Source organism: Trachinotus anak, unplaced genomic scaffold (assembly GCF_046630095.1).
Source record: "Trachinotus anak isolate AG129_WGS33_773 ecotype Australia unplaced genomic scaffold, CSIRO_AGI_Tana_v1 ptg000039l, whole genome shotgun sequence".
NCBI lineage: Eukaryota > Metazoa > Chordata > Actinopteri > Carangiformes > Carangidae > Trachinotus > Trachinotus anak.
Genome location: NW_027273890.1, coordinates 1,906,353 through 1,929,124, shown reverse-complemented (window position 1 = coordinate 1,929,124; position 22,772 = coordinate 1,906,353). Strand labels below are relative to the sequence as shown.

Here is a 22,772-nt window from a genome sequence, read left to right as displayed (position 1 = left end):
ATTTTCAAACATTATCATAAGAAAGACAGTCATAAAGCAAATAACGTAGACAGAAGAGTCCAAAAAAGAGATGCAAAAGACAAGGCAAGAAGATAGCAGTGCATAGTGTTAGCATCAGCCTGCAGTTGGCTGAAAACAACTGTCAGCAATAACCCACCAGCTCATTTCAAGGGATATATATTTTCATCAAAGCTAATGGAAAGATCATTGTTAAGATCTTACCTTGAACTGTTATCACAGCCTCACAGGATGAGCTCCCAGCCTCATTAGTGGCTGTGCACACATATTTCCCAGAGTCCTTCACTTTGGACTTAGGTATCTCAAGAACAGCCACCTTGTCCTCAAAGGACAGTTTACATTCCATGCTCTGGTGGACTTTTTTGCCATCCCTGGTCCAGGTGACGGTCACACCAGTGTCCTCATCCACCTGGCACTCCAGCCTCAGTGGGACATTAACAGCAGCTGACGCTGGCTCAATGGTCTTAACAAAGCTGGGCTTGTTGATAACCTTGAGTTCTGAGGTGAATGTAGCAGTGCCGACACTGTTGGAGGCCTTGCACAGGAACACTCCCTGATCAGTCAGCTCAAGACTTTTAATGTGAAGGGAATATTTGTTCTTTTCACATTTCATGATATAGTTCCCTTCAGAGGAGATGGCTATGTTGTCCTTGTGCCAGACAACTTCCATTGGTGAGGATCCAGTGAGTGTGCACTGGAACACAGCTTGTTTGCCCACATATAAAGTCATTGGGTCTGGTTTTGATACAAATATTGGCGGGTACATTTCTATGGAGAGCAGGTAAAACATGAAAAAACATATGTTTTAAAAGGAGAAAAAATACAACACCAAAATAAGCTAGTCTGTGCGATCCCAACTTGTTGATCAATGTAGATTTAAACATACAAATATTTGATCCACAACATCATTATATTGCCAAATGTGACACCAGATGCAGTTTTTAAACAAACCATCACTACCAAACTGCACCATGATGATTCAGGGTAAAATAAAATGTAAATATGTATATAATTCTCTCTCTCTCAAACATAAATATAGGTAAAACAATAATTTAAAAGAGGTCCCACTGGGGTCTTACCAGTGACAATGAGTGAGGCAGTGCAGCTGTCGGTGCCATGCTGGTTTGAAGCCTTGCAGGTGTATTCACCGCTGTCTGCTTTGATTGGGTTCAGGAGCTCCAGAGAGGAACTGGTGTGGCGGCTGAGGATCCGATACTTCTCACTCTGTTTGATCTCAATGCCAGACTTGTACCATTTGAAGGTCACATTTGGGGCATCATCAATCTCACATTCGAACTTGGCATGGCTTCCAATGTTGATCTCCAGAGGTGTGATTTTCTGCCTGAAAAGAGGTGGCACTGAGGCACACGCAGACAAATTAAAAGTTAAATGTTAGCAATTGAATCTATGTAACTTTGGTAAAAATAAAAAATGACAGAACATAAATGGTGGAATGTACAACTATGGTGGAAGGCAAGTCAGGAGTGACTGTGAAGGAGAAAAATAGCAAGAACATTAGCCCCATGGTTTCACAAAAGGTTTCCTGAAAGAAGATGCTATCACTGTACATGATTCTCATGGGGCTAGAGTTCCTGCTAAAAGGAGGAGAAACAAAGGGTTTGTGAAAGATGAAGCAATGTCAAGTTGAAGCCCTGAAAGCATGCGGAGAGACATTGCAGATATGCAATGAGAATGAACCTAAGGGAATGTGACATACCATGGGTTTAAAACAAAGAAACCTGTTGCCACCTACATGCCAACGTGTTCATGGAAAGACCATGAATGTTGCCTGAAGGCCAGGATCATGACAATCATTACAGCAAGAAGCTAAAAACGTACAGACCCTTAAGCTAAACTTGCATGACTGTAACAATTCTGGTCTTTAGGCAGTTACTGACCATAAAGTGATATGGAACAAACAAGACATGGTGAGTTAGTACCATCCAGCGCCCTGCTAAGGTTGCTAATGCTGAGCTATGAGATGAATATAGAGACGAAAGTGACAAATGTGACAATGCATCATTTTATGTGAGGACAGAGGTCTTGAATGAATCGATGTATGTGAATGATTAGTTATTCTCAGAGAAAATGGGTGAGTGAATGAATGATACATTAATTTTTCCTGTTGTCAAACCTCTTGAGACCACAATGAGCCTTGAAGATGTTGTAGTCCTGCCAGCTTCATTCTCAGCCTCACAAACATATTCTCCTTGATGTCTCTCCTTGACAATTTTGTTGATAACCAATGTGTATGTGTCGTGGTCTTTGGAACACTTGAACTCTTTGCCAGATTTTACCAATTGTCCATTGAAAAACCAGTTTACTTTTGTAACATACTTAATGGTAGTGCTAAAGGTTACTTTAGTATCTTCTTCCATAGATAAGTCTTCGAGGGCGGTGACTATTACAGGGTATTCCCTCTGTTCTGGCCTAGAAACTGTGATCTCCTCTTTGAAGATCTCCTCCCTGTGCTCCTTCTGGATGCTGACATCCACTGCGTGTTCAGCAGGGACTGTGGTAGGAGGCAGGGAAGTGGTAACAATTATCGCTCCTAGATCTTTTTCTTGGCTGTTCAGGGTCACTGACCTCACCTCCTGCCTTGACACCTGGACAGACTGCTCAAAAGCCATGTGAGCCTCAGTGGAAATTTTAATCTTAGATGAGATGGATTGTTCCATCTTTGCTGCTTTGGATTCCTGCATCACAACCTGTTGCCCTGCTGTAGCACGTTCAACTTCCATTTTAGACTCTGTCTTAAGTGCAGCAGCATGAGATTTGATGGCAGTGAAATCCATTGTACTCTCTGTCACGTTCACTGTCTCTACCATGGATGATAGCATTTGCTTAGAGCTGGCCGAAATGACCTGCACCCTTTGAGGTTTGTCTAGCTGCATAGTGCCCGGCTGTTCTGAAGTAAGAACATGGGCTTCCTGGTACACTATGGAGTGGAAAGCTGCCTGGAGTTCAGTTCTGAGGTCAGCTGTCTGAGGGTATTCACCCTCAAAAGCCAGAGTGATCTCCATGGGGGCACCTGTTGTTGTGATGAGGTACGTGAACATTGCCAATTTGGGCTCTCTTTGAACCTTGACCTCCTGTACTTCTACAGCCTGTAACCTGGCTATGACATCAGCCAGTAACACTGGCTGGTCCCTGGCCACAGCAGACTGTAGGGCATCTCTTAGCTGACGCCTTATGTTCAGACTGGATGGTTTAGGCATCTGTAGCACAAAAGTCATCTCTTTGGGAAGAGCTGTGCTGTCTTTTGATTCTGATGCCATAAGGGAGAGTTTTGGCTGTGTGGTGATGATGACTTTAGTGGAGTCAGACTTGGTGATCTCCTGAGAGACCTCACCCATGAGCACTCTCTTTTCATCCATCACTATTGACTGCCTTACTGACTGGCCTTCTTGGATCTGAACAGCAAAGTCCTGTTCTGCGGCCTCTAGAATGACACTACTCTCAGTGGAGATCTCCTTCTCCTCAATCTGTACTGGCTCAGTGGGAACTTTTGCCTCTATAGCCATTTGGCAGGTAAATTTATCCACAGCTGTAAGACTCCGTGTGTGACCCTCCTCTAAGGCCCGACTTTCTGTCACGCTGCTGACATGCATTACGTTCCAGCGATCCTCCTTCTGCACCAAGGCCCGCTGCTGTTTGACATCAGTTGTAACTGGCGTCTCCTTTGGCAGCTGCATGGGCTGGTAGGAGAGCTGGAGGACATTTTGAGGCCTGGGCTCAGTTCGAAGGTGAGATTGAACTCCAGTCACAGACAAATCTAACTCTGTATGGTAATCTGCTGTGAGCTCCCTTCTCTCTTCAGAGATCGCTGCATGGCTCCTTGTCTTTTGTTGTTTTTGTGCTGCCATCTGCTGGTCCGGCTTCTCAATAATCAGGATACTCTCTTTGGGTAACACCTCCACAGGTTGAGTTGACTGGAGATGCAGAAGAGTAGGGGCTTCTTTCTGGGGCTGAATGGTCATGGTGCTAGTCTTGGCCTCAAACTCAGATGTGTCCTCACAAACTACTGTCCTTTGCTCATCCTGGCTAACAGTGTGAAGCAGAGTGGGACTCTTCCGGGTCCCTGCATGCTCTGGTTCTGGTTTTTCACAGGTGAAGCTCCCCTCAGATGGCAGGAGGTCCTGGTCTGTGATAACCTGCAGGTGCAACACCTGCTCCCCTTCTACCTGTGACTGAATGGACATGGCACTGTCCAGACTTGGCAGCTGCTGAGTAGGCTCAGCCTGCAGCATTTGCTTCTCTTCAGCCATTAGTGCTGCCTTCATCATTTCATCCTTAGAGAGATGGGCTGTCTCCTCAGCAGGCCTCTGCATGGAGAACTTAGTCTCCTTGGAAAGAGTCTGTTTGGACTCACTGATCGAGGCCAAGATGGGTTGGTGCTCCTCTTTTCTAATGGAAGACTTCACAGTAGAATCTGCTGTAGCTAGTTCAGTTGTGTGGCCCTCTACAAGCACCTGTTTTTCTGCAGACTGGGCTGAATATAAAATCTTAACTCCTTCCTTAACCTTGTAGCCTTTCTCCTCCTGTGGTTTTGGTATGTCCTGAGACTGCTCTTTCAGGATGGACAGTTGTGACTCGACTTGATGCCCACTCACGAGATGTTTAGGTTCTGAAGTGGGCCTCAGCATAGCAGACTTTCTGTCCACCAGAGGCTCTGTGCTAACACTAGAGAGTGGGGTGAGCTCCTCAGCAACAGCTGACATCACCTTTGACCTTTTTTCTCTAGCTACCTGAAGCTCAAGAACCTCAGGGCTCTGGATGCGATCACAGTGCTGTTCTGTGAGGTCTTGACTCTCTTCGACAGACGACGTAAATGCTGCCATATGAAGCTGTTTTGCAGGAACTGCAGAAACCTGAGGTGGATGGGTAGGAACCACAGACACCCTCTCCTCTATCTCATGAGACTGAAGCACCGCTGCCTGCTGGGTCAGCTGCTCACGATGAACAGTTGCAGCAGAGATATCCAGGTCTCTAAGGGAGCCTACTTGCTCACTGGGAATTATCTGCCTGTCCTCAGTGCCAATGGTATAAACCATCTGATCTGATCTAGCCCTGTCCTGGCCTGGGAGGCTGACCTGGTACAAACGAGACTCAGTTGCCTGTTCTGTCATTGAAACCTTATAGCCTTTCTTCTGAACAACTGTCAGCTGCTCCTGTTTGTGGGAAACAGAGACTGATTCCCTAAACGCAATAAGCTCAGCACCACAGGATGCCTCTCCAAATGGATTGGAGGCTTTACATGTATACAAGCCACTGTCTTCCTGTTTGACATTCTTAATATTGATGAAGCCAGATCCATCTGGGTTGGTTATAATGATACAGTTTCTACTGGGCTGGATCTGGAAGGCACCTTTGAACCACTTCACATCAGGGATTGGATCACCACTGGCTTTATAATTAAAATAAACCTCTCCTCCTTCTGAGCACCTCACTGGCTGGATCTGCACTGTGAAAGTAGGAGGCTGACCTGTCACCTTAAACATCTTCTCAACCCATTTCTCTGCCTGGCTAACATCAGGCTTTTTCACTTCAAGGTACATTGTGCATGTTGTCTTGCCAAATCTGTTGGTGGCAGTGCAAGAGTACTCGCCCTCAACCTCAGATGTGACCTTGGTGATTACTAAAGAGTACTCCTCCTTCTCCTCTATCAGCTTGTATATAGAGGAGCTCTCAATTACTTTTCCATTGTGAGACCATTGAACAGTCGGCTTTGGAATTCCAGACACTTTGATCTTAAACCTGGCTGTTTCCCCAATGGTTACAGCTGCTGGGGAGAGCTGGCTGAGGAAAACTGGCTTTTCTTTTTTCTTCTCTAAAGTGGAAGAGTAATGTTTGGACTCTGGCTTGAGTTCAAGTGTTTTTGTTTTCTGCGGTAACTGGACATCAGTGTAGTAGGTTTCCTCTTGTTCTTCGACAGTGGTGATGGTGGTGCTACAATGCTCTGTCAGGAAATATTGAGCAAAACTGATAACAATATCCACAAGACAAAAGCTACGATATTAACAGTGAATTTATAACAGCAAATATTAGGGCTGTCCTTTACTACATAAATTCGTAGTCGACTAATAGTGATAGAATTTTTTTTCAAAAACTCAGAATTTTGATTAGTATTATTGGCCCTTTGCAGTTGATTGCTACAAACAAAGTCTTTTGAAATCTGACATTCAGTAAAGGCAAGAGCATATTTGTGAAATATAATTTAGATGTTTCATTTTACAGGCAATTCAAATGACAAACAGCTAATTTCTTATCTACATTACAGAAAAATACACATTACATTACAATAATCCAAATTAGCTATTTGTCGACTAAGTGACTTAAAAAGGACAGCCCTTGTATATACTAAAATACATGGCAAAAATGTGAATTACTTGATATTAACAGTGAATCAGTTTATGTAAGCACAACTTTTTGCTAAAAATCAAGAGAATGACCCAAACATGGACAAAGAAAATAATAGTGCATTCCCCCAAAAGAATAGATGATTCTTTGACGTTTTCACAGCTGAAGAAAGTGATTTATTTCTCTTGCTATATGTTAATTTTTTTGTGATATTATATTCAGAATTAGAAAGGTTGGTGTTATTTTTGAGTTTTGCTTTTAGCTTTCCTCAAGATCAATTTAAATATTATTTTTATCATTATTACTTTTATTATTATTACCACCAAAATAACCATTTGAATCTCATACAGAAGTGAACAAATGACCATGACATTATCATATGCTTATCACATGAACACGTGAAATAGATGGGATGTATCTTAATGTCATGCATCAATGTACATCCCATCAATTTCAGTTAAACTATTAAGCTGAAAAAAGACCAAAAGAGTTTTGTTCAGTATCTATCCCAAAACCAGGAAATTTACTGGCACTGGTATTTTAAAAAATTCAAATGATACTAGGTTTTACACAAAAAAGGTAGTTTTTTTGAGACCTGTATTTTGTCCTTAAATTTGACAACTGACAAATGGACCATGTAAATGATAAAAAAAAACCTCATACTTCAACTTTAGATCTTAAAATATTTTATTATATAAACTCTGAGACAAACCAACATGATCTCTGTACAAATGAACTATGAATTTCTATCTGAATGCTGATTTTTTTTTGTCTTATTTTACTGATACACACTTCTCATAAACCCCTAAAATTACACATATTTACAAGACATTAAAAGTTATATTTAAATTTAAAAAAGTTTCACAGTTTTATCAATTTTCAAAAGTAGTCATCAATCAACTTACTCTACTATGAATTACAAACTTTCTTTAAGATTCTAAAAATATTGTTCACACACAGCAAAAACTCTTAAACACACACACACACACACACACACACACACACACACACACACACACAAACAAATCCAAAACAAAATATGGCAAAATAAATGGCACACAAGCAACTGAATCATTTCAAGTAAGCAATATGACAATATATTCTTAATAGTTTCCAGATTTTTGATGGGATCACAGCTAAAAATATTAATTTTATAATTATTATGAAAAGTAAAATACCTACTACTTTTGTTATCTATTTTTTATTATTATTCAATTACTGCAGTGACTGAACTGACACCAAACTTCTTCACCCAGGTGACATTAGTAATACATTTGGTTGACAGTCTTTTATTAGGGGTGGTACATGACTTTGATTGTATTCTCTCACTTCACATTAAATACGGATCTTTTTTTTTTTTTTTTTTTAAAGCTAGCTCTCAGTGAATTAATTACTTTGGCTTTGCAGCTTCACACTAACTGTCACTACTGTAACAAAAAAGTGTCAATAATATGTATTTCTGTGAATGTTTGCTTCACACGTACCTAATATTCCAAGTTGCAGTTATCACCTGTGGTGCAAACTGATGTTAATGTCACTATGTTAAAAACAGACTGGTAATATATTTATTTGAGTGCACAACTTTGGATAAAACACAACAGATGCAGCCAACATAAACATAGTTTATCTGCTAAAACTTTAAATAAAACTGTTGAGTCAAGTTTTAGACAACTTACAATAAATCAACAAAAACTTGCCACATACAGATCTGCTTACAGAATTAAATTGTTTTATTTATTTTTAACATTTTTTTTCAAGAGGATATTTTTCATGACTGACAAACTATGATGTAACATGTACACACTAAGTTTTCAGTTACATTACTTTAGGCTGGTTGCGCAAAGATAACTTAATCTTTCCTACTGAGTTTGGCAAGTCTTAGACTTACCTAATTAGGCAAAAATAATGACTAATTCAAACTGAAATAGTTAGACACTCATCCCCCCAGGCTATCTCATAACTACAAGTTGTGTTTCAGTGGCAACAATAAACCAGAACTGTCGCAAACTGAGAAAACAAGGAAAACTTTAGACACCTCTAAATTTAGATACTTTCTGTTTATTTTATGTTTTTGCATCACTTATCTATGTTTCCCAGTAAAGCAGTTAAAGCTTGTAGACGTTGCTTGGTCAGCCAAGTTACTTTCAAGTTCTCAATTTAAACAATATAAGCAACCAGCCCCAGACTGTCAACCACTAAAATACCTTCAGCAATGCTGTAGTTTCAATGCAACCAGCTGTGTTATTGATTATGCACTTATACTCGCCAGCATCACTTTGGGTCACGTTAGTAATGAGCAGATTGAAATGACCTGCAGTTTTCTCCTGGATTATACACCTGCTGTCTGCGACATGATCTCCATCTTTGTACCACTCTGCAGTGGGGTTCGGCTTACCACTAACCAGACACTGGAGGATAACAGGTGTTCCTGCTGCTGCTGTAATGTCAGTCAGTGGGATGACACATTTAGGAGGTGTCTCAGTCACCTGGAACTGAAAGCTACACATATCAGAGGACTTCCCTTTGAACTCTATCTTGTCATCTTTTGCTGGCTCAGCAAATACATCAAAATTGATGCTAACATATGTATCTCCCTGTTCACTCAGTTCGTTGTCAGTGTTGGCCACCAGCCTGACTGCCCGCTGTGACTCATCTGCCTCTTGTTCAAACTCAAACTCAAGCTCAATTTCTGACACCTGTTCACCATCAAATGACGTGTTGCCAACCATTAAGTCAAACTTCTGTGGCTGAAGTTTTGCGCTTCCAAGAGACACGGCAGTCAATTCCCTGCCTCTGGTCTTTCCAGAGAAAGCCTTGGCGTTTAACACCACCAGGGAGGCCCTACACAGAGTTTCTCCAACAACATTAATAGCTCTGCAGGTGTACACTCCGCTATCCTGTGTTGACACTTTACAGATCTTCAGGAAGTGGTTATCTCCATCTGATGAGTGCAAGTATTTTTTGTTATTGTGAGGAATTTTTTTGTCACCTTTGAACCATGACACAATTGGAGATGGAATTCCCATCAGTGAGCACTCAAACATGACAGTAGTTCCCTCTGGGGTTTCCATGTCACAGATGGGATTAATGAATCTTGGAGGCATCTCAGTGACCTCAAAAGCTATTTTCAAATCATCATGCTCCTGGGTGACAAAGTCCACAGCACTCTCCTCATAAATACTCGGTAACACATCCAAAGATATGATCATGCTCTTGTTGTCAGCTGTATACTCAGGAATGGTGATGATCTTAACCTGTTTCTCAAATTCTTTCACCTCGTTTTCATCCAATTCTACTTCAAGCAGAATCTCCTGGGGAGATGGAGAACGGGAGGAATCATCTTCCTCCACGTCAAACTCCATCACATGCTGATGAGTGACAGCAGGAGGGGCAGGCATGAACCTCACTTCCTGTGATACAACTACCACTAAAGCAACACTTCTGGCTTCCCCAACATAGTTCACAGCCTCGCAGATATACTCTCCCTGGTCTGCTTTATTGACATTGTGAATTGTTAGTGAGATTGTATCAGCATCTCTCTCTATTTTAACTCTGTCGTCTGCCACCAGTTGGGTTTTGTTGCAGAACCACTTCACTTCAGGGGAAGGTAGGCCAAACACCTCAGCACAGAACTTTAGCGAGTCATTTTCAAACACTCTTTTCTTAATGAGAGGTTTGAGGAAGGCGGGAGGAATTCCCTGCACTTTCTCCTGAAGAGCTAAAGACCCTCTACCCCTTGTGAGGAATTGACTCTCATCCATGTTTATTCCAAGAGGTGTCGTTTCAATGCCCTCGTCAGCAGGAGATGTTAGGAATTGAACTGGTGAGAAGAACCTCTCACTGGAGTCTCCTGTTGAGGGTCTTTTGTGTTCTACAGGGGAGAAGGGATATTCCTGAGGAGTCATAAACCCACCTGGTGTATCAGAACTGGGAGTATGGTAGGACATTGGAGACTTGGGAGTGTGGAAAGACTCTGCAATTGGCTGTGAGACCTCAGTAGATGAGCCTGGGGTGTAGAACCTCTCAGCTACCTCAGCTATCTCTTCGCTCACAGTGCTGCCAATCTCTATGGACATCTCGGACTCAGGGGACAGTGGCCTTCCCCAGTCTGCTGGAGGGTTGTAGTAGTCATACACAGCACCAAAAGTTACTTCCTCTTCCTCCATGGAGCCAACTGTCGCTGCTGCTCCCCCAGCTTCAGTTGCTGAGGACCTACCTGAACTACCTCTTTCCTGTCCCTGGGCAGTAGCATTCACAGGCAGACCAAGTGGTTTAAACCTGCCAACTGTGTCTACTTTAGGCTTGACAGTAAGTGGTTTAGGTTCTGCCTTCACAGGGACATCTTCACTCATGCTTTGTCTATGAGGGTCAACTACATCATCAGCCACTATTCCCTCTGCCACTTTTGTTATGTCAGCCTGGGAGTCTGGTATACTAAGGAAGACACCACTGTCTAAAGAGGGCTCTGGGATGGTAATCAGCTCACTCCTGACATGTTTGTCCAAAGAGAGCTCTGGGATTGAAACCAGCTCCCCACCAGTAAGTTCAAGATCCTCACTCACATGCTTCAATCCAAGATTAAGATCATATCCCTCAGTACTTACTTTAATATCTTGTTTTTCCACTTCCGTGAACCCATCACTAGTCCCACAAAAAATTTCTGCTTCATCATGAATAGAGGGGGGCCTTACAGATGCACTTTGTTTCTCAGTTTTGAGAGATTCAGAAATTCTTTTAGGCTTAACAACTTCAGGTAGAGCTGAAGTTCTGATGGAGTGCTTTACTGCTGGAACTTTTTCTGACTGGAACTGAATGAAACTGCTAGTTCTGTCAAAGTGTGTAGGCACAGGGTCCTCTCTTACCATCTTTCCTTCACCTTCACCTGCCTCCCTTTGGACAGGCAAACAAACAGGTTTCTGTGGCTTGGGCCTGACCAGCTCTGGAGATTCCTGAACCACCTCTACAAACTGTTTAACTGCACTATGGCTTTCTTTCAAAACAACTCCCTCTTCAACATCACCGGGTGTCACACAGATCTCACTGTCTTCCTCATGGGAGGTAGTAAACTGGGAGGTTTTAGAAGAGACAGATTTGGCTTCTACAGGAAGAGTTTGAGTGACATTAGGTATAGCTTTGGGAGAACCTGGATTTACTGCTGTACCATCTTCTGCATATATGAAGTCATGTTTAGGTGCAATTACTTGTTCCTGCTGGTCAAGGGAATTGGCCACTGCAGGTATGAACTCTTCAGGGAAAAGTGTCTCTTTTTTTCTCTGCTCCTCTGGAGAGGGGGGAGTCATTAATGCAACTGGAGAGTCTGACTCAAAAGCTTGTTTAATCTGAGAAACTTTTATCACAGCGGCAGAAGCCTGCAGACCACAGCCGGATAAAGCCAGAGGCTCTCTAGAGAAGCCAGGTCTGGATTTTGTGGCTTCGGCTGCTGCCTCTGAGGGGGCTTGCGAGCTCATGGGTTTATGTTTCATATGAATGATATGATCCTTAGTATGACTGATTCCAGCTTTGTGGAATACATCATCCTCAACAGTACCTCCACCCTTGGAAAACTGCACAGGCTCTGCAACTTGAAATGACACATCAGATATGCTTGTTACCTCTCCGAGCTTATTTCTAGCAACACATTTGTACACTCCAGCATCAATATATGTAAAACTGTTGATACACAGCCTGTACACTTTATCATCTACCTCAACTCTGTATTTTCCGCCTGTGATTTCAAGGCAAACATCATCACAATACCATTCAACATTTGGAGCAGGTTCACCTGTAATTACACACTCTAATACAGCAGTGTTGCCTTCAGAACAGGTGATGTTCTCTAATTCACTGATAACATGAGGACCTTCGCTGACTACATCAAAAGAGAAAGTGAATTTATGTTTGACAGTCTGAGAGGCTCCCTCGTCACTTGCCACACCTGAAGGTTTCTCTGTAAAAGCCTGAGGTTTGTCATCAATGCCTTCCTCTGTCACCTCAAGGACAGGAGTGGGAGCAGTAATTCTGATTTCTACAGCTGAGGAGCTGAGAGATTCATCCGAGCGGTGAGGCCTGTGGATCACTGCCTGAGGCACCTGTAGTGTTGCCTTCCCTGAATCCATGTAGGACTGAAGTTCCTCCTCCATCAGGCTCTCCTGGTTTTCTTCACCCGTCTCTAGCTCCTCTGTAACTACCACCCCGTGTCTGACACCTGACATTCTCATCTTTTTGTCTGAGATTTCGAGAGTGGCGCTGCAGATGGATTTGCCATGTTTATTATCTATGACACAGTCATAAGTCCCCTCGTGGTCTGTTGTTGGATAGAAGATAGTGAGCTTTGATTTGTTAGATTTGCTTATGATATCATAGTCAGGGTTGTGGGCTAATGGGTGGCCATCTTTGAGCCAAGTGACTGTGGGCAGAGGGGCACCATTAAACTGACAAGTAAACTCTGACATCTCACCAATTTTGACTTTAACTGAAGATATTTCTTTCACAAATACTGGACGAGAGCCTCTGGCACTTGTATCCCCTTCTTTTACCATCTTAGACTCTTGACTTTGGTACACTCCCTCTTTTAAATTTGACTCCTGTTGGACTCTCTCCTCATCCTTCTTTATAGCCCAGAGTTCTTGGCTTTCCGTGCTCATCTCACCACCTTGTTGTGATCTTATCAAATCTTCACGTCTTTCCTCTCTCCTCACATCTGCAAAATCTTTCTGCTGTCTCCATTCGCTGCTCTCTCTAGTGGTTCCTAATTCCTCTCTCATCCCCATCTGCTCTCTCATCTCTGACTGGAAGCGTTGACTGCTGGATTTATCAACAGTCACAGTGTACTCTTCCCTGCTCCACTTCCTCTCTGCCGCCCTTTGCAGATGCTCTGGTGGACTACGGCATGGTGAGCGTCTCCTGACTGAGGAAAATTCTTGGGAAGGCTCATGAGGGCTCTCACCCTGAGCAGAAACAAGTTCATATCCCCCAAAAGGCACACCAGTAAGTTGGGTTGGAGAGTATCTCTGAACAGATGAAGCTTCGAGACCCATCGTGTCTTTGACAGGAGTAGTTTTTAAAACACAGGATCTTTCAACAGGCACACCTGCATGGTGCGGTAAACCAGGATGTGCAGGAGAATATCTTGTTATAAAAGAAGACTCATGAGGAGGAGATGATTCATACCCAGCAGTATATTGAGGAGATGAAGATTTTTTTGTTTGTAAGACTTCACCAGGAATTGATGTATGTGAAGCTCGAGGGTCAGTGGGATGAGTTTCATGAGAAATGCCAACATGATGGGGTTCACTATCAAACGGTGAAATGGTCTCAAATGGCAACCTAGATCCAGATTGTTTGCACTGGCTATCCAAAGCCCACTCAGACTCAAGTTCAGCTACCTCCTCTTGTTCAACAACATCTTGCTGCCATTTCAGGATGCGCTGAGCCAGTGCTTCCTCCTCACTTACAAAGTACTCACTGTCTCTTTGCAACCTGGTTTCACGCCCCTCTGTTGGGAGCTCGCCAGCAGGTGGCCACTGCAGGGTCTCACCCTGCTGATCTTGGAAACCAGCAGGAACTGACTCACTCAAAAGGAACTTCTCTTTGGCTGTTTTCTTTGGGGAAGTTTTTCTGCCGCAGATCACTTCAGGTTGTAGAATAGATTCTAAAGCAGACGCCTCTGCAACATTTCTTCCAGCCTCAGTGGTTCTCTCTGCCTGTATCGTTGAGTAACCATCCACCCAGTCAGACTCTAGCTTCACAGCTTGCTCTTGCTCCATCAGAACATCCTGTTGCCATTTCAATATCCGCTGAGCTAAGGCCTCCTCTTCACTGACAAACTTTTCACTCTCATTCTTCAGTTCGGAGATGTTCTCCCTTGACAGCTGGAGCTCACGGTCTTCTCTTGTTCTCTCAAACAACAACTTCTCTGCTCTAGCTTTTGTTCCAGGTGATGATTCAGCTTTTACTTCTGCTGCTCTAGCATTTACTCTGGGTGATTTCTGTGCCAGCATGACTGTGGTTTTATCCTGTTCCACTCTACTTTTTACTTTAGGTGACTTAGGGGTTGACGTGGTAGCATGGCCTACATCTGCTATTTTTTCCACGACCTCCTGTTGGAAGGTGTAAATGTTCCCCCCAGGTGCCATATACGGAGTCTCTGCAACCATTGGTAGATCCGTTTCAGGGTGGAATGTCTCCTCTTCCGACATTTGCATGCCTTGCTGCCATTTCCTGATACGCAGGGCGAGAAGTTTCTCCTCACATTCCATCAGTTCAGCTTCTAGGCTCTCCTCATAGTGAGCCCTCAAGGACTCCCCTGTACACTCCTCTTCGTATGGCTCAACTGTTTCTGTTGCTATGCCATGTGGTGTTACAACTTCACTGAGTAACTTTCCTTTGACAGATCTGACTGGCCGTGGTCTGGGTGACTCTCTGAGTCCCTCCTTTGTCCTGGCTTTTGCTCTGGGTGATAACTCTGCTTCTACATCTGCAGCTCTAGCTGACTTTGCAGGCAAGGAGGGTGTTTCCACTTCTCCTCTGGCTTTTAGTTTAGGTGACTTGGGTGTTGATGCAATTGCAGCTTCTGGCTCTATCAACCTTGCCTTCATTATGGCTGATTTAAGGAATGAGGAGGGCACTACAATTGCACTTTTCTCTATCACTTCCTGTTGAGTGTAAATGTGCCCCTCAGGCTCCATGTACTGTGTCTCTGTTGGCATGGGTAGATCAGTTTCAGGGTGAAATGTCTCCTCCTCTGATGCCCTATTCCCTTGCTGCCATTTCCTGATTCGCAGGGCAAGGAGTTTCTCCTCACACTCCATCCGTTCAGCTTCCAGGCTCTTCTCATACTGAGCCCTCAAAGACTCCCCTGCACACTCCTCTTCATATGGCTCAACTGTTTCTGTTTTTACTATGTCTTCTGGTGTTAGTGCTTCTCTATGGAACTTCTCCCTGGTAGATGTGACTAGATGTTCCCTGCTTTCACTGTATGCTGTAGTTTCTGGATATGCTGTTGTTTCAGAGTATGGTGCTTCAGGCTTTGTAGCCTCCATCTTGTGGTCAGCAACAGCACTGTGATGCTCAAATACCTTCTCCTTCAATCTAACATCTGCCTGATTAAAATTCTCAACATCTTTATCCTCCAGTGACTGTGAATATTTTTCACCTGATTTCCTTTCTGTCTGTGGCACAAATGTATCAACCAACTCACCTCTCATGATCTGAATGGCCCTGGTTCTGGACTGAGGCTCAAATGAATGCCTCACACGTGGCTGAGAGGGATGCCCACTTGAGGTTTTACCTTGAAACTCCCTATTGGTCTCCCTCAAATCTAAAGGTCGATTGAAATGCTGGACATCAGGCAGAGAGGCAGGCTTGACCCGGAGCCTCTCAACATAATCTGCGTAGCTTGACTCGCTTGCAACAGATTCTAACTCAAACTCAGAGGAGGACATGGTACAAATAGACAGCCTCTTCTTTTGTTTTACAGCTTTTTGGAGTGTGGTAAGTTTTGTTCTTACCTCGTTGTGAAGGCTCTCAGTGTCACTGAACCTTTCACTGTACCTGTCACTGCACCTGTCACTAAACTTGTCACTGAACCTAGCACCAGTGCGTCGGTCACAATAGATATCACTGAATCTGTCATTAAACCGTTCAGACCTGTCAAACATAAGGGGAGGGGACGGTGCTCGCTCAGAGGCAGTTTCCAAATGTTTAGACTCTTTCTCTGACTCTTTTTCTTTTGAATGGGAACCAGACCGAAAGTACACAGTACGCACCAAAGAGCTCTTAGACCTAGATCTTCCCTGATGGACTTTGGACATCTTGTCAAAAGGAGACCCTACACACCTGAGGTCGACCCTAAACTTCCTCTCTTTCCTCTGCTCTGCAATGGTGTCTACGCTTTCATGGGCTTTGGCAGACCGTTTAATAAAGCCCAAGTAGTTAGCGGACTGCTCTTCCCTAAGTGACACCAAAAGTGATGCTGTGGACTCGGCAGAACCCTCTGTGTTTATTGCCATTACCTTATAACTGCCCGAGTCCTTTTCTTTGACATTATCAATAACCAGACTGGTCGTGTGCATGTGCATTCTGCTGTCAGTACAGATCCTACGTCTACGTTCTTTAGGAATAGATCTGTTATTATGAAACCAGAGGATAGTAGGTGGAGGGCAAGCAATTAGTTTACACGTTAACTCAACTGGTTTCCCCTCCAGGACTGATTGGAACTTGAGTTTCTTGGTAAAAGATGGTTTGATGTTGTCCGTCCATGAGCTGATGGAGGAGGTTCTGCTGGAACAGCGATTGGCTGACACTAGGCCATGATCCAGGAAGTCTTCAGTGTCGGAGAAGGCTCCTCTCAGCTGTCGAGTGCCGGTGACTTCTGTGCTGCTCTGCAGTGTTCCTTCTTTGCTTTCGTGATAAAACAGCTCTGCATAAAGAAACAGACAACTGTCAGAACATCACAGCCTCCAGGGGTAAAAAAGAGAAAAGGATTTGAATGAATCATTAAAGGAAATATTAAATGCATGCTGGGAGTCACAATGCTATAAGAAATAATTTCACTCACCATATTTGTTCGAATAAACGCAAGACTTGATTCTTTTTATTAAGAACCTGCAGGAAGTTTTGATCCTTCGTCTGTGGAAATTTCTTCAAAACATAAATTATTTTATTATTATTAAAAAAATGCATAATTCCAAGATGGGCGGCTAACATTCGCTCATTTAACTTTTTGATAATTGCTTTGGCTTTTTACTAGAATATTCCTTACCTGACTTGCAGACAGGAGAATAAACGCCCTTTCTAATCCTTAAACTTAAAAGGAAATAAGTGATGCACAAGTATCAATAAGAAGCAAAGTTCTCCAGAACATAAATAATATTCCAAAATTTAAACAAATGAAGCTGTAAAATTGGGTGAGAAGGCGTTTATTCGAACTAATATAGTTTACTGGTGTTATTTAGAATGCAAACCACAGGAATCACATCCCACTATCTGCAAGCCAGGCTAAGAAATATTTTGCAGGAGGAAGGTATCAGTTCCAGATGCAGTAAACCTCCATATCTTTTAAAGGTCATTTCAAATCCGGAAGCTTTAAAAGATACATATCCTGCGCCTTTTCTGGGAAAAGATCAAAGGAACCTTCATGCCAAAATAAAACGGATGTTTGGATGCAAACCGCAAGTGTCAAAGACCGGTACAAGCAAGTTGTAACAGTATTCGTCTGGGGGAAACCACGGAATATGATCAAAGTAGAGCAGATAGAATAATACAGACAACAGACATTTTTTGTCAAGACATAAAGATGACATGCAGCTGTGGAAATTCAAAGATCATTTAAAGGGACAGTTCAACATAAAGACATATTTACGAACTTTAAAAGTAGTCTGTGGATGCAGGCCAACTGTAATCCAAATAATCCATAATACATGCACCCACACATCTGTTTCTTTATTTATTTTCTCAAAAGTGTCACCATTTAAAAAACATGTTCGATGAGTAAAAGCTTGGATCAAAGTTAACCACTGACAGACTACTTTCACAGCAAAAAAATTAAATGAAACAGAAATCTGGTCAAACTGTCTCTTTTCCACTCTGCCTGTTTCTCGTGTATGGTAATAATCTGGTGTTTCTGACATAAGATGGTCAGAAATCGGATGTGACCTTACCTTTGACTTCTTCCTCAATCTTGGCTTCAATCTGCTCTCTCATGCGAGTCACTGTGAAGGAAAGAGAGGATGGTAAAGATTTCACCAAAACACTTTTAGCACACTATTACTATGCAGGACAGGTCCAGTGAGGGTTTTCAAACCGTTCCTTCACACATGAAGTATGCTCTCACAAAGACAGGACATCCACCTCTCAGTTTTTCTTTGCTGGACTGAATGTATTTACCTTCTGTGTTTGGGTTGCATCAAGGTTGTACTCTGAGGAAACTTAAGCTATAATTAAAACCATGAGTCTTTCTTGCTCATATAACAATACTGTTGCAGTATTGCAGAGCTCCTTCTCTTCTTTTAATTGCCTTAAACTGGTTTCTACAGGATATTTTCATTTTCAATTCAGTCTGTCAACGAACAAAAAATGATGGGACACAAATGCATAAGAAAAAAAAATAGATTTGAGTCCATTTTGTCTGAGTGATATTTTTACAGAGGCTACATAAATTTTGAGGTGCGAAGTCAAACAATGTAAACACAGGACATATGTAAGAACAAGGTGAAAAACAGTGACAAGGAAAAAAAACAAGTAATGCAGACATTACATGACCAAGAGGCACCAAATGAATCAGACAAAGAAAGGTCTGAGTTTCCTGGAGGATGATGGTACAACAAAGAGGTTGTGAGTTTCATGCATTCCCCAGAGTTTTCCTGTGCAGGAGAAAGGAGGAGGGTGAGGAGTATGGAAAGGATAAAGGAAGGTGGAGAGATGAGTCTGTTCCTGTGAGGAGTGAGGAGGAAAGGGAGGAGGAAGGTGATAATCCAAGGATTTAAACTGGTGGACTCATGAACGAGACGGTATGTCTCTCTGGAACAGTGGGGTTAGTCAGACCCGGAGGAGGGCTGAGGGATGTCCCTATCAATTCTGTGTAGCTTAGAAATTAATACTGATCAGGCTCTAGTGGTGACAGATGCTCGCCATTTTATTCCTGGTCCCATGACACCTTATGTGAATTAAGGGTACAGCTTCCATAAATTACTTTCTCTTCACGTGCATTTGTGAGAGTTAGCGGAATGCTACAGGTCTCTCGTTCTCTTTTTTTGTTCTTAGAGATTTTCAGAAAATTAATGATGTGATCGTCCCTTGGGGTTCTACTACTGAGCGATGGGAGGACGATCTGTTGCAATGTTGGCTGCTACACCACCAGTCAAGCTAAACAGAATTAGTGACATAAAGAACAATGCCCTCCATCCACCATTCTATTCAACTTCCGTCAACAATTTTTATTTTTTTTTTGATTCTATATTCATATTAATTGTTTACAAAAAATAAAACAATATTGCTCATATTTTTTCGTGGGTTTAAAAATCTAAAAGTGATTTTGTGGATTGGTTTGGGACATCCCTTTGTGTTTTGTATAGAGACAGTAAAGGTGTTTGAGGAGGGTGAATTAATCTTGCAGGAAAAGAAATGGGTGATGTCAGAGGGAATCTGGCCACAGCCGACGGATCCAGAAGTTACCTTCTTCTTCTTCTTTGGTAATGGTGAGGGTGGCTGAACATGTAGTCTCTCCAGCGTTATTGGCTGCCCTGCAGGTGTACTGCCCCGCATGCTCAGAGAAAGCATCGACTATGATGAGCGTGGCAGTGTTCGTCACCTCATCAAAATGAAACACCACATTCTTAGTGGGCTGAACTGGCTGCCGGTTATGGAACCAGCTTATCTCTGGCTTCGGCATGCCCGACACAAATGCATGGAAGCGGGCCACCTCCCCATGTGGGACCATGCAGCTTGTGATTGGCTGGATGAAAACAGGCTTTTGACCAATGGATGGTTTGTTTGTACTGGTGAGGTTGGAGGAGATATGCCACTGAGTCTCAGCAGGACTGTCCACTGTTTGTATTTGCCCTGAAAAGAAGCATGTTTGTTGACTTCATGTGGTTTATTAGATTTACATTCATCCCAGTCGCAAAGTTTGGTAGATTTTCAGTTTGAAAAACCAGTCTGCGTTTGATGGAAAGATTGTTTTTACTAATTCTGCTACTCAGAGACTGTACCCACTAGGAAACCACAAGGAGACACAAAACCACCATAAAGAGATTCAACCTGAATTCAGGGGTGTGTTGACTGATAATCTGTCTGTGGCTGTTGGGTATTTTGAGTTTGCAAATATCTTTTTCTTGATATTACTTCATATTAGAATCTTAAAGTTGCTTATTTTGCAAATTAATGACACTGAATACGATGTAACTATTGATAATTTAAAGTTGGCAAAACCCAGGGTTCAAATATGAGTCTTAACAACATAAAGATATTGTGTCATTTGTCATTTTGATGAGAGTCTAAAGAGTCTAAAGGTATTCAGTCTACCTTGAACTTTATGGAAGCTGCAATCATATCTACACTCATGTTTTTCAGGTTTTTCTATTCAGTTGCTCACCCATCTGTTCAGGTTTAGATCGTTAGATCCTCATCTCAGCATAACAGGATTAAAAAACTAAATAAATGCAAAAACAAAATATATGTAAAACAAATATATGCAAAAAAATATTTGTTTTCTCCAGGTAATATCTAGAGAGAAGACTTAGCATGTTAAGATGATAACGGCTGCTTCTGTTATTTTCCTGTGCATTCTTTATTTTCCTATGCATTCTTTATTTTATCAGGTAACAAACTTACCATCAAGTGTGAGAGTGGCAGAGCAGGAGGCAGTCCCAGCGTTGTTTGTGGCTATGCAGGTGTACTCGCCTTCGTCCTCCGGGTAAACCTTGGAGATCTCCAGCTGACAGCTGTCATCAAACTGAGACATCCTGAAGAAGTCTGACTGCTTGATCTCCTTCTCCTTGTGGAACCAGCTGATCTTCACATCTAGATGGATATAAAAGGTTTGCGGTTGCAGGATGGTGTCGGATGGAAATGTATGCAGCCTTCATCTTTAACGTTTTATTACACCAGCATTTATAATAATGATATATCCCAACAAAATATCATAATATTTATTATTACAGTTAAGACTTTAAATTTCTTACCATCTCCACGGACTCTGCATTGGAAGCGAGCTGGCTCTCCCTCGTGGGCCGAGGTGCTGGCAATAGGCAGGATGATGACCGGAGGAGCAACAGGAGCAGCCGAGTCTGGAGAAACCACCTCTGAGACTACAACACACATACACACAAACCTGCGTCTATACATGTCCTGTCTGAGATATGTCCCTATTCATGTTTGTTTCACAGTTGTAACATCTTGTTGTACCTTCCACATTGAGCGATGCGGTGCTTGTGGCGGTGCCGTATTCATTCTTGGCCTCGCAGTTGTAGACGGCGGCGTCCTCAGGGAAGACTTCGATCAGCAGCAGTGTGTGCTCGTTGCCGTCGTGGAGGAACTTGCACTTGAAGCCCGGTGAAAGAGCCTGGGAGTCTTTGTACCAGAAGACCTGAGGCTGAGGAACGCCGCTCACCTGCACTGAGAAGCGAGCTGGTTTACCGGCCTCCACCGACTGGGGCTCCATGTGGCGGAGGATCTGAGGAGGCTCTGGGACTAAATGAGAATAAAAGACGTGGTGAGTCGAGACAGAAGATAACTGTTATCAAATTCTACAAGTTTTCATCAGAAGCTGAAAGGATGTTTTTTTGGGTCACTTGATGATGTTTTTCTTTAGTTTAGATTATAGTTTCATAACACTAGGGGTGGCATCATGAAACCAAAAAATGCAAAGTCTCCCTTTGGCCTCTGATTTTGTCTCAAAGTAAACTTACAGAGCGGATGTTTATGCAGTTGGACTTAAAATATGATCCCTTTGATTTTATTCTGTCACATTATTTCCATCATTCACCTTCCTGCTGGACTTACTGTTGACTCGAAGGTGCATAGTGCTCCTGTTTTTGCCAGCGATGAAGGTGTACTCCCCGGCATCACTCCTGTAGGTCTCAGAGATTGTGAGGCGGTGCATCTTCCTGATGGTCACATAGTTGAACCTCTCCTCTGCTGAGAACTGGATTTCCACCCCATTCTTCAGCCAGCGACCCTCCACATCGTCCTCGTTCACCTCAAACTCAAAGGTCGCTCTGTGTTTCTCCAAAACCTGAGAGAGAGGAAGGCAGGAGTTAGATTTCTGGTCTCTTCTTCATATTCCATGCAACATAAATCTCATGAATCATATGAAATTTACCCATGAATGTGTTCAGTTATTTAGAGGAATAGTTATTTATTGTCATTTAAAGAAATAGTTCAACATTTTGTAAAATCCTATTTTTTGACCTGGGACTGAAAAGGTTAAGTACAATTAATGGTCTTCATGGAAATGAAAAGGTTTCAGTTAAACAGCTTAAATGCTTACTGCCACATATCAAGACAGAAGTGTTATCTCAAAATTTTACAACTGATTTGGATTTTTAAAAACACTGGCTTTAAATTTTCCTTTCTATTGTCATTTTTATAGTCAGTTCATATGTGAATCAACTTTAAAACCTGCACATTGATTATTTTGGTTAAAGCTGACGTCCATCTCACCGTGATTTCCCGCTCGGCAGGTTCAGAGATCCGGATGTCACGACCCTCCACATTCAGCTGTGCTTTGGAGACGCTTGATCCAGCCACCACAGAGTACTCTCCAGTATCGGACATGCGAACTGTCTGGATCATCAGACGGTGAACGTACTTTTCTGTTGTCACAGTGTACCTGTGAACACAACAGTCATATTTAACCTCTTAAAATGCTTCCGCTCATTCAAGTGTTAAAAAAT

At 42.6% G+C, this 22,772-nt stretch overlaps 2 protein-coding genes across 21 annotated transcripts in view; both read right to left on the bottom strand.

The window, feature by feature from the left end:
- Nucleotides 1–22,772, bottom strand: part of ttn.2 (titin, tandem duplicate 2) — a 213,788-nt gene that overhangs the window by 159,185 nt on the left and 31,831 nt on the right. For 18 of the 20 annotated variants that reach the window (XM_071472682.1, XM_071472683.1, XM_071472679.1 and 15 more), the window contains 8 exons: nucleotides 22,540–22,708; nucleotides 21,880–22,111; nucleotides 21,283–21,567; nucleotides 21,060–21,185; nucleotides 20,710–20,898; nucleotides 18,039–18,089; nucleotides 1,098–1,376; nucleotides 223–786 (listed from right to left, as the gene is read on the bottom strand). In XM_071472682.1, coding sequence (XP_071328783.1) covers nucleotides 223–786; nucleotides 1,098–1,376; nucleotides 18,039–18,089; nucleotides 20,710–20,898; nucleotides 21,060–21,185; nucleotides 21,283–21,567; nucleotides 21,880–22,111; nucleotides 22,540–22,708 — 1,895 coding nt within the window. The remainder of the gene's footprint in view (nucleotides 1–222; nucleotides 787–1,097; nucleotides 1,377–18,038; nucleotides 18,090–20,709; nucleotides 20,899–21,059; nucleotides 21,186–21,282; nucleotides 21,568–21,879; nucleotides 22,112–22,539; nucleotides 22,709–22,772) is intronic. The other 2 variants (XM_071472698.1, XM_071472699.1) reach the window with 1 other exon arrangement.
- On the bottom strand, nucleotides 7,048–16,814 carry LOC139614977 (muscle M-line assembly protein unc-89-like). Its single transcript, XM_071472703.1, has one exon. The coding sequence runs from the start codon at nucleotides 16,455–16,457 to the stop codon at nucleotides 8,574–8,576; it is 7,884 nt and encodes a 2,627-aa protein (XP_071328804.1). The 5' UTR covers nucleotides 16,458–16,814; the 3' UTR covers nucleotides 7,048–8,573.

Bases quoted from the DNA above. Each gene is read 5' to 3' on its own strand.
- LOC139614977 (XM_071472703.1), bottom strand. From the start codon at position 16,457: ATGCACATGCACACGACCAGTCTGGTTATTGATAATGTCAAAGAAAAG.